Source organism: Lithobates pipiens, unplaced genomic scaffold (genome assembly GCF_037356315.1).
Source record: "Lithobates pipiens isolate NorthernLeopardFrog02 unplaced genomic scaffold, aLitPip1_a1.2 Scaffold_18, whole genome shotgun sequence".
NCBI classification, from domain to species: Eukaryota; Metazoa; Chordata; class Amphibia; order Anura; family Ranidae; genus Lithobates; species Lithobates pipiens.
In genome coordinates this window covers 43,560,111-43,577,827 of record NW_027507758.1, presented here as the reverse complement: position 1 = coordinate 43,577,827, position 17,717 = coordinate 43,560,111, and the positions used below count along the sequence as shown (strand labels likewise).

The following is a 17,717-nucleotide window of genomic DNA, read 5'->3' as shown; positions in this document are numbered from 1 at the left end:
GTGCAGACGCAGTCAGGCAAACAGCAACATTCACTGTCCTGGTTCAGTAAACAGTCTAGGGGTTGCCTTTTTTAAAGTTTATTGCAGATAAATTAGAACAGCTGTTGGATACTCCAGAACACTAAACAGGGACATTATTCCCTTTGCAGCTACTTTTTAACACAGTCCTTTGAGCAGTAGGATGTAAAATTGACAGCACTGGGACACCATTAGCAATGTTCCAGGTCAGGCAAACCTTAAACCTAATGCAGCCAGGTTTATTAGATGCAACAGTCACTAGGATCACTCTTGCAGGTGTGTACCTGGGACTTGGATTCCTCCCTTTTGGCTAGCCCCTCTTTCTTAGCTCCAAAGAGAATTTGCAGTAGGATAGGCCCCTGCATAGCTGTGACCTTGATAAGAGAGAGTTTTCTGCTGGACTGCCAGGAAGGGCAGTAGCCCTTCTGGCTGGGGACCCTCTCTTCCTCCTGGAGAAAAACACTGGTCTCCCAGGCTCCAGACTATTTATACACTCTCCCAGCCACCATCAGGGCACCCTCTCACAGAGATTGGCTGCTCATCTAATTCTCCCACCACTATATCTTGGAAGCCTCCAAAAGACAAGGGGATGCATTCAAACTTGCAGCCTAGAGGGCCCTGTGCAGACTAAAGCAATCACATGCTGCTCTGCTGATTACAGTAGACATGAGAACTAAATTTGCCTAATCCTACTTTGTAGCCTATCTGAGAGGGTGCTACAGCTTTAAAGTGATTGTAAAGCCATTTTTTTTTTAAATCTATAAAAATAACAAACATGTTATACTTACCTGCTGTGTGCAATGGTTTAGCACAGAGCATCCCACATCCTCCTCTTCTCGCTTCCCTCTTTGGCTGTCCTGGCCCCTCCCTCATGTCGAGTGCCCCCACAGCAAGCAGCTTGCTATTAGGGCAGCTGAACTGAGTCACAGCTCCCTGTGTCCATTCAGACACGGAGCCCCTGTTCACCCCCCCCAACTGGCTAACTGACTTTGATTGACAGCAGAGGGAGCCAATGGAGCCACTTCTGTGTCTCAGCCAATTAGGAGGGAGAGTCCAAGAAGGCCGAGGCACTCCTGGACATCGTTCGATAGAGATGGGGCTCAGGTAAGTACTGTATTAGGGGTGCTGCGGCGGCTGCAGCACACAGAAGGCTTTTTATCTTAATGGATAGAATGCAATAAGATGAAAAAAACCTTCTGACTTTACAATCACTTTAACTACTTGCCGGCCAGTCTCCGCAGTTGTACTGCGGCAGGTTGGCACGGCTGCGCGAATCGCCGCCATTGTACGGCAGCTCTTTGAATCAATATAGCAGGCGGTATCCGCCGGGCACCCGCAATCGCTCTTGACAGAGCCAGACCGAGGATTTGTATGTGTAAACACACAAATCCGGGTTCTGTCAGGGGAGTAGAGACAGATCGTGTGTTCCTACTAAGTAGGAACAACGATCGGGCTCCTCCTCTAGTCAGTTCTTTCCCCTCCCAGTTAGAAACACACTGAGGGAACCCACTTAACTCCTTGATCGCCCCCTAGTGTTAACTCTTTCCCTGCCAGTGACATTTATACAGTAATCAATGGCTATTTTTAGCTCTGATCGCTGTATAAATGTCAAAGGTTCCAAAAAAGTGTCAAAAGTGTCCAAACTGTCTGCCGCAATGTCGCAGTGCTGCTAAAAATCGCAGATTGCCGCCATTACTAGTAATCAAAAAAAATCATGAAAATGCCATAAATCTACCCCCTATTTTGTATACGCTATAACTTTTTTGCGCCAACCAATCAATATACGTTTTTTGCGATTTTATTTCTACCAAAAATATGTAGAAGAATATATATCGGCCTAAACTAATGAAGAAATTCGTTTTTTGTATTTTTTTGGGATATTTATTATAGCAAAAAGTACAAAAATATTGTGTTTTCCGCTTTTTTGGTTTATAGCGTAAAAAAATAAATTAGCAGAGGTGATCAAATTCCACCAAAAGAAAGCTCCCCCGCTTGTTGCTTGGAAGGAGCAACAGTAAACTGTTGAGCTTATCCTTCTGCCCAAACATCTCTCCTCTCCTGTCAAATGTAGGTAGGTCAACTAGTTTTATAAAAAAAAAAAAAAAATGTAATGATTTATAAATGAATACAGAAGTGTGTTGTTGTGTGTCTTTTATATCTGCTTTGAGATCAGCATTAAAGCCCAATTCAATTTAAATCATCTAAATACAGTCTATGTCCATCACAACTAAATATGTTCAAAGTGTCTTAGTTAGTGCTCTTTAGAAAGAAACCACAGCGTGAGTAGAAAGCCTGCCCCTGCCAGCATGCTGTAGAAAAGACACTTGCTCTCTGTGTGGAAGCAGTTGTCTTTCCACAGAGGTCCAACATGCCACCTGAAGAGTCATAACTATAGCTTTGTCCTATTGCAGGGATATGCAATTAGTGGACCTCCAGCTTTTGCAGAACTAGAAATCCCATGAGGCATTGCAAGACTCTGACAGCCACAAGCATGACAGCCAAAGGCAGAGGCATGATGGGACTTGTAGTTTTGCAACAGCTGGAGGTCTGCTAATTGCAGATCCCTGTCCTATTGGGGACATTTCCCTTCACTTGCTGCATAGCTCCCAACTGTCCCTGATTTCGAGGGGCTGTGTCTGATTTGGAACAAAGTCCCTCTGTCCTTCATTCCTCCTCATTTGTTCTTCATTTTCATCTGATCTATATATTTGTATATAAAATGCACTTTTTATCTTTCAAAAAGTGTTTCCCAGTGCTAAACCTTTCATCCAATTTCTAAATCGCTGAATTTGTAAATGTTAAAAGCCAATCTAAAGGAATAGTAGTGGTATAAAGAAAAGCACTTGTGGATTTAATTAACCTTATTTTTGGGTTATTTCCCCTTTAAGGGGGTGTGGCAGGGGGCGTGTCCTATGCCCACATACGTTTTCTAGTAGGTGTCCCTCATTCCTATCTCCAAATGTTGGGAGGTCTGCTTCTTGTCCCAGAGATGTAACAGGAAAAGAGAACAAATCTCTGTTTTTCCTTGGAACAGGTTTACCCTCATCTCTTGTTCTGGTGACAACTTTCAAATTGTGAATTTCCCATCACTTTATAATAACATATTGACTGAAAATAAATATATACCAGCTCATAGGACAGCTGTCCACAGCCACATCCCCAATTGCAATAGGAAACAAAAAAGCTTAGGGAGGAAATATATAATATATGGGACTTTAATGGCTATGGAGTTGTCAGTGAGGAAACACATAAATCCACTTTTGTATAAAAAAAATTATCACTTTATTATACACAACATTTATAAGCAGTTGTTTGGTTAAATGACAATGCAGCTATTTGTTCAACCACTTCAATACGGGGCACTTTCCCCCCTTCCTGCCCAGGGCAATATTCAGATTTCAGCTGTCACACTTTGAATGACAATTACACGGTCATGCAACGCTGTACCCACATTTTTATAATTTTCTTCACACAAATAGAGCTTTCTTTTGGTGGTATTTGATCACCACTGGGGTTTTTATTTTTTGCTAAACAAACTAAAAAAGGCCCAAATTAAAAAAAGTTTTTTATTTGTTTCTGTTATAAAATTTTGTTTTCTCCTTCACTTATGGGCACTGATGAGACTGCACTGATGAGTTGGCACTAATATGTAGAATTGATGGGCACTGATAGGCTGCACTGATATGCAGCACTATTGGGCACTGATAGGCGGCACTGATGGGCACTGTTAAGTGGCACTGATGGGCACTGATAGGTGGCACTGATAGGCGCACTGATGGGCACTAATAGGTGGCACTGATAGGTGGCACTGATGGTCACAAATAGATGGCACTGATGGGCAGCATTGATGATGAGGTACTGACAGGCATTACTGAGGGGAACTGATTGGCATCTATAAAGGGCACTGATAGGTGTTACTGATGGGCACTGACTGTCACTTTGATGGGCACTGATTGTCACTTTGGTTGGCTGGAAGCTGATGGGCAGTGATTGGCAGATGTGGGCACCTCTGATGGGGGCTGAGCCGATAATAAATGCGCTGATTCCCCCTCTGGCAGGAGAGCCGCCGATCGGCTCTCCTGTCAACGCGAACCGAGGAAAGCCATTTACCGGCACTTCCTTGTTACATGCTGTGATCAGCTGTGATTGGTCACAGCTGATCATGTGGTAAAGAGACTACGTCATAGGCTCTTTACCACAATCGGAGTTGCGGTGTGTCAGAGTGATCGCGGCTTATCCTGCTGGATGTCATATGATGTCCAGTCAGGATAGCTTAACTACTTTGCTCACATGATTCTGTTATATGGCGGATGGGAAGTGGTTAAAAACATTCCAACAGTGGTAAAACATCCATCATTTTGAGCAGCTTAACAAAGTTGATATACATCATTTCAGATATTCTGTTCCAACGCAGAGTATGTCTGCTTCCTTATGGAATGAAAGCACAAATTTGATCTTATATTGTTTAAATTTGTATTTTTCATTCTGTGAATATTGAATAACATATTGTTGGAATGATAATTTTATAGCTATACATAGAAGATACCTAAGGAAGCAGACATACTCTGCGAAACGTGTTGGACCAGAATATCTGGAATTATGTATATCAACTTTGTTAAGCTGCTCAATATGTTGGAATGTTTTTAAAAAAATGGCTGCATTTGATCAAATTACTGTTTTTAAAGTGGAATTCCACCCAAAAGTGGAACTTCCCCTCATTTGTCTCCTCTCCCCCTCCGGTGTCACAACTGGCACCTTTCTTGAGGGAGGGCGCAGGGGGGACAGGGTAACTGCCTTTGACAGGTATCCTGTTCCCACTTCCGGAGGTCCACGTAGCAGCCCATGACATCACCGCGGGGCTCCTTCCTCCTCCCCCTGTCACCCGGCCAGTAGGAGAGAGGAGTGGGGCCTCGCACATACGCAGCAGTGTTCCTGGTGTGAAGCCGTAAGGCTACACTGCCATGTTCCTTTACCAGCAATGGCTTTAAGGCTGGAGGAGAGAGGAGTGGGGCCTCACACATACGCAGTAGTGTTCCCGGTGTGAAGCCGTAAAGGCTACACTGCTATGTTTCTTTACCCGCAATGGCTTTAAGGCTGGATTCACATATATGCAGTTTTAGTGCTTTTTGCACTACAGTCCATTCAACATGGTTTCCTATGGAACGCATTCTGTAGTGAAAATCTGCAAAATGCAGAAAGCACTAAAAATGCATAGGTGTGAATACAGCCTAAATGTTGTGTATAATAAAGTTGTAAATCTTTTTATACAAGAGTGGATTTATGTTTCCTCACTGACAACTCCGCCATCAAAGTCCCATATACTATAGTAGGGGGTTATTTTTTCCCCATAAGCTTTTTTGGTTCCTAAAATATTCACTGAGGTTCTAATATTTATGTTCTGTATTTAAAACTTAAAAAAAAAGAATATGGTTTTGGTAATACTTACAATACATGTTAATTTTGAGGCTGATTTTACCAATCCACAATTTCCACTTAAGCCTGATTCACACCTATGCAGGTTGCAGTTTGCATATTCCAGGTGCATTTTGCGTTTTGCAATACATGCTTTTCATCCATTGAAGTCAATGGAACAAAAAACAGAAAAAAGTCCCTGGCCCTTTCCATAAAATGCACGAATGTGAACAAGATCCACAGGAAATCATGTTAAATGGTCTCTAGTGTGTTTCTGCAAAACTGAAAATGTGCTAAAAATGCATAGGTGAGAACCAGGCCTTACTGTTGACAGGTTATCCACTTTGTTTGGTCTAGAAACTTGTGACCTTTCCAGATTTCAAGTGACTCAGGAGGTGAATTGAGGGCCACTCCCTGATTCAGGTGTTGCACCTATGTTATCAGTGCACCACCCAGGGCTACAGATCAGGGTAAACTCTATAAACTCTTTCTAGATACACTTTTGAACTGTAAGGTTTACTCAGTGAGACAGAACATAATGTAGTAGCTCATAACATTAAAAAATATGTAAACCCAACTTTTCATATTCCTGATATGTGCCTGCTGTACTTGTATGAAAAAGTATCCTCTTCTCTTTGTATCGCTTCCTTTGTGTGAAATCTCTAGTGTTCCTGCTAATCCCTCTGCTTTCCCATTAAAAACTGACCACAGTAGACATGGGTGTACTCCAATGATCAGAATTGTCCTAACAGCCCTTCCCCCCTGCACAGCCTTTCACTGGTAACATCAGTGTTCTGTTGTTTCTCCTCCCCCAGCTCTTATGCAGCTGAGAACCGAGGGAATGTGATCACTTATAAAAAAGGGAGAAAAGGTACAGTATTTAGAATGTTTTTTATGTCTATACTCAAATGTTTTGCCTTTATTTCTATTTTAAACTGCATGGGTTGTTTTACAAGGTGAGTGTTTACAATCACTTTAAGATTATTATTTCAGATTAGTAAAATACAACTTCTGATTGGCTGGAAATGAACAATACATTAATGCCACTGACCTTGTTGTAAGTTACTGTTACTTGTTGTAAGTTGTATAAGCTACTTATAGTTCCAAAAATGTTGATTTTCAAAAACGGCTCTACTTTCACCTACATATAGTTTTAATTATAGGAAGGGGTAAGGAGCAGTATTATGTCTTAGCCCTTGTTTTCCATTTCCATACATTCCGACCACAAAATCCATCGGATTTTTTCTGACGGATTTTGTCCGAAACTGGTGTTGCATACACACGGTCAGACAAAGTTGTCAGAAAATCCGATCATTCGGAACGTGATGACGTTAGTTCGTTATGACGGGACTATGTTGGGGCTAGTAGCCAATAGCTTTGGTCTTGTAATTTGATCTGAGCATGCGTGGTACTTTGTCTGATCGGAATTCTCTGCAAACAATCGGACAAAGTCCGATCGGATCATGTTGTCGGAAAATTTTATATCCAGCTTTCAAACTTTGTTGGTCGGACATTCCGACAGAAAAAGTCTGATGGAGCTCACACACGGTCGGATTATCCGACAACTCGGTCCGATCGAACATTTTCTGTCAGAATGTCCGACCGTGTGTATAAGGGCTTAGAGACTAGTACTGTGGCTTTGCAGAGTTAAAATTCAAGCATCACTTCCTACAAGGGATGCTATCTGCATGGTTTGTTTTCACACTCTCCTTGTATGACTTTCCTCCACGTGATCCATTTTTTTCCAAACATTGTATGAGTTTAATCAGCTCCACTATAAAAATTGTCCCCAGCATATATGTATTAGTCATTAGCAGGGACATTAAACCAGGAACTGATGTCATGAGTAGCTGTTTTAAATAAACACTTGTCCAGCCTTTCTCAACCAAGGTTCTATGGAACCCTAAGGTTCCCCCAGAGCAAGAGACCTTAACCTGGGTTCCATGGATTGGTTTCAGGGGGTCCGCGAGGGTCAGATAAAATATAATAATTACATTCATTGAAATAAACTAGATAACCGAGAGAAAGAGGGGGAAAGAGAGAGAGTAGTAGTAGTAGTAGTAATAATGTCAGTAGAAAATGTAGTAGTCAGTGGTAGTAGCATTGAGCAGAATAAAGTTGTTTTGCTTAATTTGCAGAAGATGATTGTATTTAATTTTTGCTATGAGTGGCCATTACTTTTTGCATGAAAAGGAGTGAGTTTTTTTTTTTTTTTATTAAGATTGTTAACTTTATTCAGATTTTTGTCATATGTCATACAGTATATGAATCAATCAAATTTCAATAAAATAAAGTACATACAATGTAAATCCACTGCATGCAAAGTTGTGTTTATGTGAATATTTCTGGGGAAGAAGTCCATAGCTTCCATCAGATTTATTAAGGGGTCCTCAAAAAAGGTTAAGAACCACTGGTCCAGAGGTTGCTAGGGAATCCTGAGCAATGAAAAATGTATGACTCTTAGATAGGTAAAACGTTTATTGGTGTAATTTGTTACCTATCTGTAAGGCATTTTCTTCCCACTGGGAAGGAGTATTCTTCCGAATGACCACCATATTAGTGAGCATTCCTCTCCCGGACCACCAACGTAAGGAGCATTCTTCCCACCAATCACCAATGTAAAGAGCATTCTTCTCACTGACCTCTAATGTAAGGAGCATTCTTCTCACTGACCTCTAATGTAAGGAGCATTCATCTCACTGACCTCTAATGTACTACTGACCTCCAATGGAAGGAGCATTTTTTTCACTGACCTCCAATGTAAGGCAGTTTCTACCCACCCTAGGAACATTCTTCCCACAAATCACCAATGTAAAGAGAATTCTTCCCACTGACCACCAATGTAAGGAGCATTCTTCCCACTGATCTCCAATATAAGGAACATTTTTCCAATCCACCACCAATGTACGGAGCATGCTTCCAATTGACCACCAGTTAAGGAGCATTCTTCCCATTGACCTCCAATATAAGGAACATTCTTCCAATCCACCACCAATGTAAGGATCATTCTTCCAATTGACTACCAGTTAAGGAGAATTCTTCTCACTGACCTCCAATGTAAGCAGCATTTTTCCAACTAACCATCAATGTAAGGAGCATTCTTCTCACTGACCTCCAATGGAAGGGATGTAAGGGGCATTCTTTCCACTGACCTCCAATGTAAGGAACATTCTTCTCACTGATTTCCATTGTAAGGAGCATTCTTCCCACTGACTTCCAGTGTAAGGAACATTCTTCCCACTGACTTCCAATGTAAGGAGCATTCTTCCCACTGACTTCCAATGTAAGGAGCATTCTTCCCACTGACCTACAATGTAAGCAGCATTTTTCCAACTGACCACCAATGTAAGAAGCATTCTTCTAACTGACTTCCATTTCAAGGAACATTCTCCCCACTGATCAACTATGTAAGGTGAAGTCTTCACACTGAAAATCAATGTAAGGAGCATTTATCCCACTGATCATCAGTGCAATTGGGTCCTTCTTTTTCTGACTCTCCAAGAGACCACCAATATAAGGGGACTCTTCATTCACTGATCACATATCTATGACCATTGACCACCAGTGTAAAAGGACACTACACTGACTACTAATGCAAAGGGGCACTTCACCAAACACCAATGTAAGGTGGAACTTTTCCATTGACTATCACAGTAAAAGGGCATTTTTTCACTGACCACCAATGTGAGAGAACATAATGTTTTTTACTGTTTGCATTTATTTTCTAACCATTATTAATATTACTAGTTGCATTTCTTTTTCTTACTGAAAATAGTTTTGTTGTACAGAGCAGCCCTGGATGTCAAGTACATCACATTCCTTGTTCTTTTTATTCTTTGTTATACTTCAACTTATTGTTCAAAATAATGTATCATGAACTATAAATATAATATATATTTCCAGGAGTTCTCTGAGACCTGTAAGTTATTTTAGGGGTTCCTCAGTGTGAAAAATTTGCAAAAGCCGGATGCAGGCTATTACCACGTAGTGCCCAGAGCAAGCTGATTTATATTGTATTACATTTCCCTGTTTACATGATGACAAGATAAATCACAGGAATTGATTGCAGTTCGATCCATAAAAGACTTTTGTAGCATCGCCTTTATATGTTATAGCTGGACATTTGCAAAATGGGTGGCTGAGTCGGACAGGTAGTGATCGGAGCACAAAAGTCTGATTCTCACTAAGCTTACAAACAACAGGTTGTGGAAATGGCAACCATGGATACATGGCGCTGGTTCCAAGAGGACGTAACCTAAACCGCGTAAGGCAAACAAATCTAAAATTTCAATGCATTATTCACATAATCTCTAAGTAGAGGGCATGAATGGGCAGGGCAGTGCACAGAAAGTGTTTCCCCATGGAGTCTATTATTGTGTGAGCACTATGATATCTACAGGTGTATGTGTGGTAGTTATTGTTTAATTTTTAGTTGATTAACAGCCATGGAAAGACAAAATGTTGGGAAGTGTATAAACGTAGCTATAGACAAAACTTTTATATTTTCATTTTGGATAAAGTAAGGGAGGGTTAAAACCCCTGTCAGTTTATTCTTTTCCGTCTGTATCCAATAGTGAAGATTTCCCTTAACTTCCTGTCTCATAGCCAAAACAGGAAGTGAGAGGAAATCCCTGCAAATTATGGGAATCCCTTTGGGATCCTCAGGTCATCAGAACTTTCCCAATTGGAAGATTTCTCCTCTATTACTTTTCTTGGGGCAACCCAAAATGTGAGATTTTCTTTTACTTTCACTGTTGAGGGCAAATAGACTGAATCTCCCTAACAGGGATACAGACTGCAATATAAACCGACAGGTGTTCTAATCCTTCTCCATTCTGCCCAAAGTTTTGTTTTTAGCTGTACTTTAAGGTCACAACTAGGACATTTGTTTGTGCCTGATCTGCTTTTCTTTCCCATAAAATTCAATGTAAGGGTGAAAGTAACCCCAATCAACCACAAGCAGTTTGAAGCAAGTCAAAAAGGCAAATCAAACGCGTTTAAAGGCAAGTCAGAGCAACTCAGAAGCATATAAGCGCAATCATTTGTCTAGTTTCTGAATGGCAGCTTCCTGGGCTGAAAAGGATAGGAGGGTTTAGTTCCACTTTAACCACTTCCCGCCCAGCCTATAGCAGAATGACGGCCAGGAAGTAGTTCAGTTATCCTGACTGGCGGTCGTATGACGTCCAGCAGGATAACAAGCCAGCGTGCGCACGGCGATCGGTGGTGTGGTGTGTCAGTCTGACACACCACAACTCAGATCTGGGTAAAGAACCTCTGAAGGAGGCTCTTTACCATGTGATAAGCTCTGTCCAATCACAGATGACCACAGTGTAAACAGGAAAAGCCCTGTATCTGCTTTTCCTCTAACACGTCTGACAGATGCGAGTAGAGTAGAGCCGTTCGGCTGCTCTCCTGACAGTCCTCTCCTGATTATCGGTGCAGCTCCCCCCCCCCCCGGGGATGCCACCTATGACCATCAGGTATGCCCACTTATGACCAACAGGGATGCCAATCAGTTCGCATAAATTATGCCAATCAATGCCCATCATAAATGCCTGCTACTGTCTCCTCATCAGTGATGCCTATTAGTGCCATCTATCAGTGTCACCCATCAGTGTCCATCAGTGCCACCTATCAGTGCCTATCAGAGCCCACTAGTGCCACCTATCAGTGTCCATCAGATCCTCCTATCAGTGGCCATCAGTGCCACCCATAAGTACCCATCAGTGCAGCCTTTAAGTGCCCATCAGTGTCACCTATCAGTGCCCATCAGTGGCACCTATCAATGCCCATCAGTGCTGCATACCAGCGCCACCTATCAGTGCCCATCAGTGCCACCTATCAGTGCTGCATATTAGTGCCCAACATCAGTGCCCATCAGAGCCACCTCATCAGTGCCACCTCATCAGTGCCACCTTATCAGTGCCCGTCAGTGCAGCCTCATCAGTAGCCATGTGCATTCACTTTCGTCCAAATGCATTTTTGTACGAATTTAAGGTATTTTCGTTATCGTTTTAACAAATGATAATGAACGTTCAGAATCCGAAAAACCGAAAGATCCAATATAAACAAATGCTTTATTTTAATTTTTGTTGCAACAACAGTTCGATATAGATAGGAGATTTGACAAGACGCTAACAATATCGACCTGTGTCCATGGAACCTGTGGTCAAATGTGCCTAACCTTAACTCTATCAGTCCAGGATTATTCTACATAGAGAAAAAAGATTCAACATTATTGAGACAATAGCAAAATAGGTCAAATGTGCCTAACCTAACTCTATTAGTCCAGGATTATTCGACATAGAGAGAAAAGATTTAACATGAAGATTTGACTGGCAAGATGAGCTAGGAATTTTCTTTGGTTTTGGATTACATGCGTTGCCCTTCCATGCACTCCTTGCTGTGAAGGCCAGTTATAGGTGGGGCATGGGCCATTTGTTTGTAGTTTGGAATACTGGTGAGGGGATGCACTGGACACCTTTGCTGCCATTGTGCTATATGCTGGGTGTTCTGTTCGCCCCTGTGCCTTTGAGAGATGGGCTCCCTCCAGGCTCACTTGTCCTCATTATGATACATGTACTTCTACTATTGAGGCTCTCAAAATTGTATAGAGTTAATACTGCAGATAATACTGGGGTGCCTTGCGCTGCCTTTGCAGCTTACGCATGTATTTGCAAATGTGTGCAAACCAAACCCTGTTTTTAATGCAAACTGTTAGATAGGATAATTCAGTTGGTTGCAGGCTGGCTGGTAAGTGGATCTGCAAATTTTCTTTGGTTTTGTCTTACACTCTGTTATTACCTCCTGAATGACAGCTAACGAGTACCAATCAGAAGCTGAGCAAAGAGGAAACTTGCCATATTCTCTTAAGCAAGCCATAGTTTGGGTGAAAGGTTTGGCTTGTAATGGCAGTGATTCATTACAGTGGCGCCTGGTGCTACATCGGTTGGGGGGGAAGCGGCAGACGGACCTGACCCCCCATCGCTCCAGCCCTCCAGCCTGCACCATACCCACCCCCCCGGCTCACTTACCCTGTGCTGCCTCCAGACTGACATGTTAGAGGGTGCCCGGTGGCGGCGGCTTCCTCCCTCTGTCTCCTCCGTGTCCCGGCCTCCATGCCCCCCCTCCATCTTCAAGTGGTGGCTGATAGGTTGGTCGTTGGGCTTCTTCCCCTGCGTCTCCTCTGCATCACAGCGGCCGTGTGTCTCTTCCCTCCTCCTCCTAGGCCAATAGGATTGCTTCTCCTTTTGGCCAATCGGGAAATGGGTCTCAGGACCCGCTTCCTGATTGGCCTGGAGGAGAATCAGTGTAACAATAGCGAATTATCATTCGCTATTGCCACACAACTGGGTGGGTTCAGGGCACATGCACCCTTTTTTTGAAGCCTATTAGAGCCTCTGGCTCCAATCATGTCCTTCAAAAAAAAAAAAACCCATTGGAATCCATGCGTCCGGCACCCCGCATGTAGATTAGATGGCGGGACGTATGGATAGATGGTCGGCTCCCCTGCACCCCTAATGGACGGGCCGCCACTGGTTCCTGCTGAAAAAAAGCCTTGATTAAAATGTAAAAGGTTTTCATTGCATTACTTCATGGCAAACTTCCTGGTAGACAATATGCAGCCTTGACTTTAGGCAACACAGGTAAAATCTCTATTTGTTTTGTCTAAAAAAGTAAATGATGGCATCCTCCATGCCATGGCTTTTAAATTCAGTCCTATACACTTTTATACTGTTTCATAAACTTTTCAAAGCTTTATTATTATTGTAGCTTTGCAGCTATAATACATAAACGGTACAATACAAATGATAAAGGCAAGCAAAGCCAAGGTTAAGTATTCCAATGTTCACAAAATTACCAGAACCTTTAATAAAAATGTATTCCATTATCTAGTGAAAAACAGCTGAAGCAGGGCTATGGCACCTCTATCAGTGAGCTTATGGTCTTTACCACCATTATGTATGTCTGTGATTACACTTACTGGAATAAAGTAGATGGTTGGGAATCTCTGAACCACAGAACGAAACATGAAGTGCCTGTAGAAAAGAAAAGACACACCACCCATGGCGTGTTAGTAATACATACACAGGTGCACAATAGTAGAAAAGACAATAGAGAAGCCTTTCTCAACCTTTTTACCCTAGATAAACCCTTGAAATAAATTCCACACCCATGGCATGTTAGCAGTACATACACAGGTGTATAATGGCAGTGAATAAGAGACAACAAAGCAGCTTTTCCCAACCTTTTTACCCTAGAGGAACTTTTGAAATAATTTTCAGGTCTTGGGTTAACCTGCTAAAAATCAGTTCATGGGGTGTCAGGGGGAAAATGCCCCCTGCATTGGTGGTCATTGGGAAGAATGCCCCTCTCAGCCCCCGTACACACGGTCAGACATTACGACAACAAAATCCGTCTGATTTTTTCAGACGGACTTTGTCCGAAACTGGTGCGGCATACACACGGTCGGACAAAGTTGTCGGAAAATCCGATCGTTCGTAACGTGATGACGTTATTTAGTTACGACGGGACTGCGTTCTGGCCAGTAGCCAATAGCTTTGGTCTAGAAATTTGATCTTAGCATGCGTGGCACTTTGTCCGATCGGAATTCTCTACAAACGATAGGATAAAGTCCGATCGGATCATGTTGTCGGAAAATTTTTATATCCAGCTCTCAAACTTTGTTGGTCGGACATTCCGACGGAAAAAGTCAGATGAAGCCCGCACACAGTCTGATTATCCGACAACACGGTCCTATTTGACTTTTTCCGTTGTAATGTCCGACCGTGTGTACAAGGGCTTACAGTGGTGGTCAGAATGCCACAGATAGCTAAAAGGATCACTGGTGCCTTGCTACTAGCTCTGGTATATATGCAAGCACCATCAATTGAGAGGTAATCATCCACAGTTCAAGGAACCCCTAGCAACTTCTGGTGGAACCCTATGGATCCATGGAACCCTGGTTGAGAATGGCTGCATAAGAGGGATGCTGATGACATGTCACAGATGTATAAGCCATAGATGAATCGATTTTCTTTCCTTTCACCAAGGATGGAAGGAAATAAAATTGCTTGATTCCCCAATCTACACAGTTAGTGTGTTGATGGGGAAATGCCTCCCGGTCGGCAGAATACAATTATTTCTGCTAGTGGCTATAGCAGCCCATACACTGAGCAAATTTCTTTCCTGCAACTACATACCACCTTGAAAGGTGAATCCCTCTCACCAAGCAGGGGCGGGTGAATCCATTCCCACCAGAGAAGACAGTGATTATCGGTAACGGCTATACTAGCCCCTATCGATTATCACATGCGAAATCCAGCAGGCTGATTGTACCCAAATTGATTGATTGATCAACTTGATACATTCAGCCTGCTCATACATGGTTCGAACAGTCTATAGCCAGCCTTAACCTGCTGAGAGTAATTGTATGTCGAAAACTACATTAAGCTGGTTGTACCCAAGTTGATCAATGGATCGACTTGGGTACAATCAGCCTGCCCATACGTGGATCGAAATTCGGTCAGTACCTGCTGAACCAGATGGATTTCGATCCATGTATGTAGGACATTTGTTTGTTTTACATGATACACGCTGACATATCTCCATTAGTAAAATGTTCTTCACCTTTACATACCGGTTACTGTTTTCTAGCCAAAATGTCACCCAATTTGGATAGCTAGGGAAGATTTGAACCTCTGGTTTTCATTGTACTTTTTATCCCCATTGGAGAAGCAATGGGTACTTAATGCAATTTATGTCAGAGATTTAGAGTTAACAGCCAAATGGATTTCTATGGATGTGTTATTTTTCAGCCTAACCTATCATGTTTGTGGTGAATTTGTTCTAATTCTGTTAGATATATAATTACCTTTTCAGGGAAGTACATACAGCAGCAATTAAAGTTCAGGCGCTCCAATACTTTTGGTAATATATTTTACTGTATATATTAATATAATTATTATATAATATAATATAATATTATATAATATAATAATGATGTTAAATCATTTAATTATTGGGCTTAGGTTTACTTTCATTCTTATCCTTTTATTGCTATCCATATCCTTATCATTCACCTTATAAGTTAAGTGTATTCTTTAAATTGTTTCCCTGCAGGGCTGTGAATTCCATTAGTAGTAGTAATAGACACAAAATTATGATAGGTGGCAACCATGCTGTGTGAAATATAATTAATACCAGAGCAAAGGTAATTATAGATATACCTGTAGTCAGCTCCTGCCTTCTAGACCCAAAAGAAAATTAAAATCTACTTGTATGTCTAATGCCACGTACACACGACCGGACTTTCCGGCAGACCAGGTCCAGCGGAATCAGTCCGTCGGACAATCCGATCGTGTGTGGGCTAATCCGATTTTTCATCTAAAAAATCAGACGGACCTAGAAATAGAACATGTTTCAAATCTGTTGGACTCAATTCCTATCGGGAAAACTATTTTTCTGTATGCTGGTCCTACGGACCAAATAGAAAGAGAGGAGTTCCCCTGGGGGTGGACTTTTTCAGGCACGTATACAAAAAACTTGTATAACAAAGTACAAAAGCTGAGCCTGTGGAATGCCAGACGGTCAAAATAAGCTCCTCTCCACCTGATCTAAGGTCAGGCACAACAATTTCTCCACCTCAGTGCCTCCCCCGTGTATACTTGACGATCCACTTTTTCTTTGGGGCTCTATAAAAACCTGTGGCTATACAATGCCTACGACCTTTTGCTGAACATCATACATTGACGGAGACCCTTGAAGCTTGCGGAGTCACATATGTGTATTGTTTGACCTACCCCTTTTGTTTTTAATTAACGGCATACCATCTATACATAGCATCATTTGTTGATATAACTGTACTCCATACTGTATATCTTCCCCTGAAGAAGGAGATCCTCAAGGCTCTGAAACGCGTAGAGAAACTAATACTGTGACCAACCATAATGATATTCTGTATGGATGATCTATTTTTCATATTTTATGTATGATGCTGTTTAATTTTCTCTATGGCATGATTTTATTTTATTAAATACATTTTGTACTTTGTTATACACGTTTTTTGTGTACGTGCCTAAAAAGTCCACCCCCAGGGGAACTCCTCTCTTTCTAGTAGTATTGGATGTGGCACAACAAATTTTTTGCCAGACCTTGCCGTTCTACTCAACCCTACGGACCAAATATGACCCAGGGCAGCTATTAGCTACTGGCTATTGAACTTCCTTGTTTAGTCCCGTCTTATGTCATCACGTTCAAAACAAACGAACTTTCGAACGGACTTAGTCCGTTCGTGTGTGGCCAAGTTCGTTCGTTCCGAAAGTCCGTCGGAACTCCGCCGAAAGTTCGTTGGGAAGACCGTCGGACCTAGTCTGCCGGAAAGTCCGGTCGTGTGTACACGGCATAAGGCTGGGTTCACACTGGAGAAGGCAGCAGCTCACAGCTGAATTTTGACCTTAAATGAACCAAAAGACGCACAAGACTCCTGTGTAATTCGCACAGGAGCCACTGCAGAAATGTGTGAACTGGCTCCATATAGAGCCGATCACAATCTCCTGCTGTGCGAATTGGGTGTGGGGAAACTTACATCCAATTTGCAATAGTGTGAACCCAGCCTGAACATAGTATTGGAGAAGATGTGGAAATAAAAAATTCAGGTGAATATAGCCTTCATAAAATGGCTCACATCCAATATTTCTGACTTACTTGCAAGGGTAAATATCCACAGGGCGTGCGCTGAGATTACACCGACAGGGATCTGTGTTTAGGTCCTGCAAAATATAAAAGTAAAATATTAGTTCTATAGCGTTAATTCACATAAATTCAGGACTACACGAGGGTGAGCTGGTTCTATAGCCAGCAAGATGTCTATTAAAGTGTTGGATACTCGATTTTTTAACTTTTACCTACAGGAAAGCCTATAATAAGGCTTACCTCTAGGTAAAAAAAATATCTCCTAAACCTGTACGGTTTAGGAGATATCCCCCTCGGTATGCGCCGCTGACTGCAGCGGTGCATGCGCACAAGGGGATTCTCGGCCTGAAAATCCGGCAGTGGCCGGCGGCCGGAATGAAATCTCCCACGCGCATGCGCGGGAGTGACGATATCGCGGCTCCGGCCACTCAAAAAAAAACTTTAACTTATCAAGCTGTCTTCCTCTATGCAGGACAGAGGGTCTCAACTGGGCACTATCCTTCCCACTGATACCTATGATGGGGCACTATTTCTCCCACTGATACCTATGATGGGGCACTATTCCTCCCATTGATACCTATGATGGGGCACTA

General features: G+C 42.3%; 1 protein-coding gene across 1 annotated transcript in view; it reads right to left on the bottom strand.

Annotated features, from left to right (window-relative positions):
* STPG4 (sperm-tail PG-rich repeat containing 4) overlaps positions 1-17,717 on the bottom strand; it is a 131,982-nt gene that overhangs the window by 76,609 nt on the left and 37,656 nt on the right. The window contains exons 4-5 of the mRNA XM_077485632.1: positions 17,137-17,201; positions 13,415-13,469 (exon numbers count right to left, since the gene is read on the bottom strand). Coding sequence (XP_077341758.1) covers positions 13,415-13,469; positions 17,137-17,201 — 120 coding nt within the window. The remainder of the gene's footprint in view (positions 1-13,414; positions 13,470-17,136; positions 17,202-17,717) is intronic.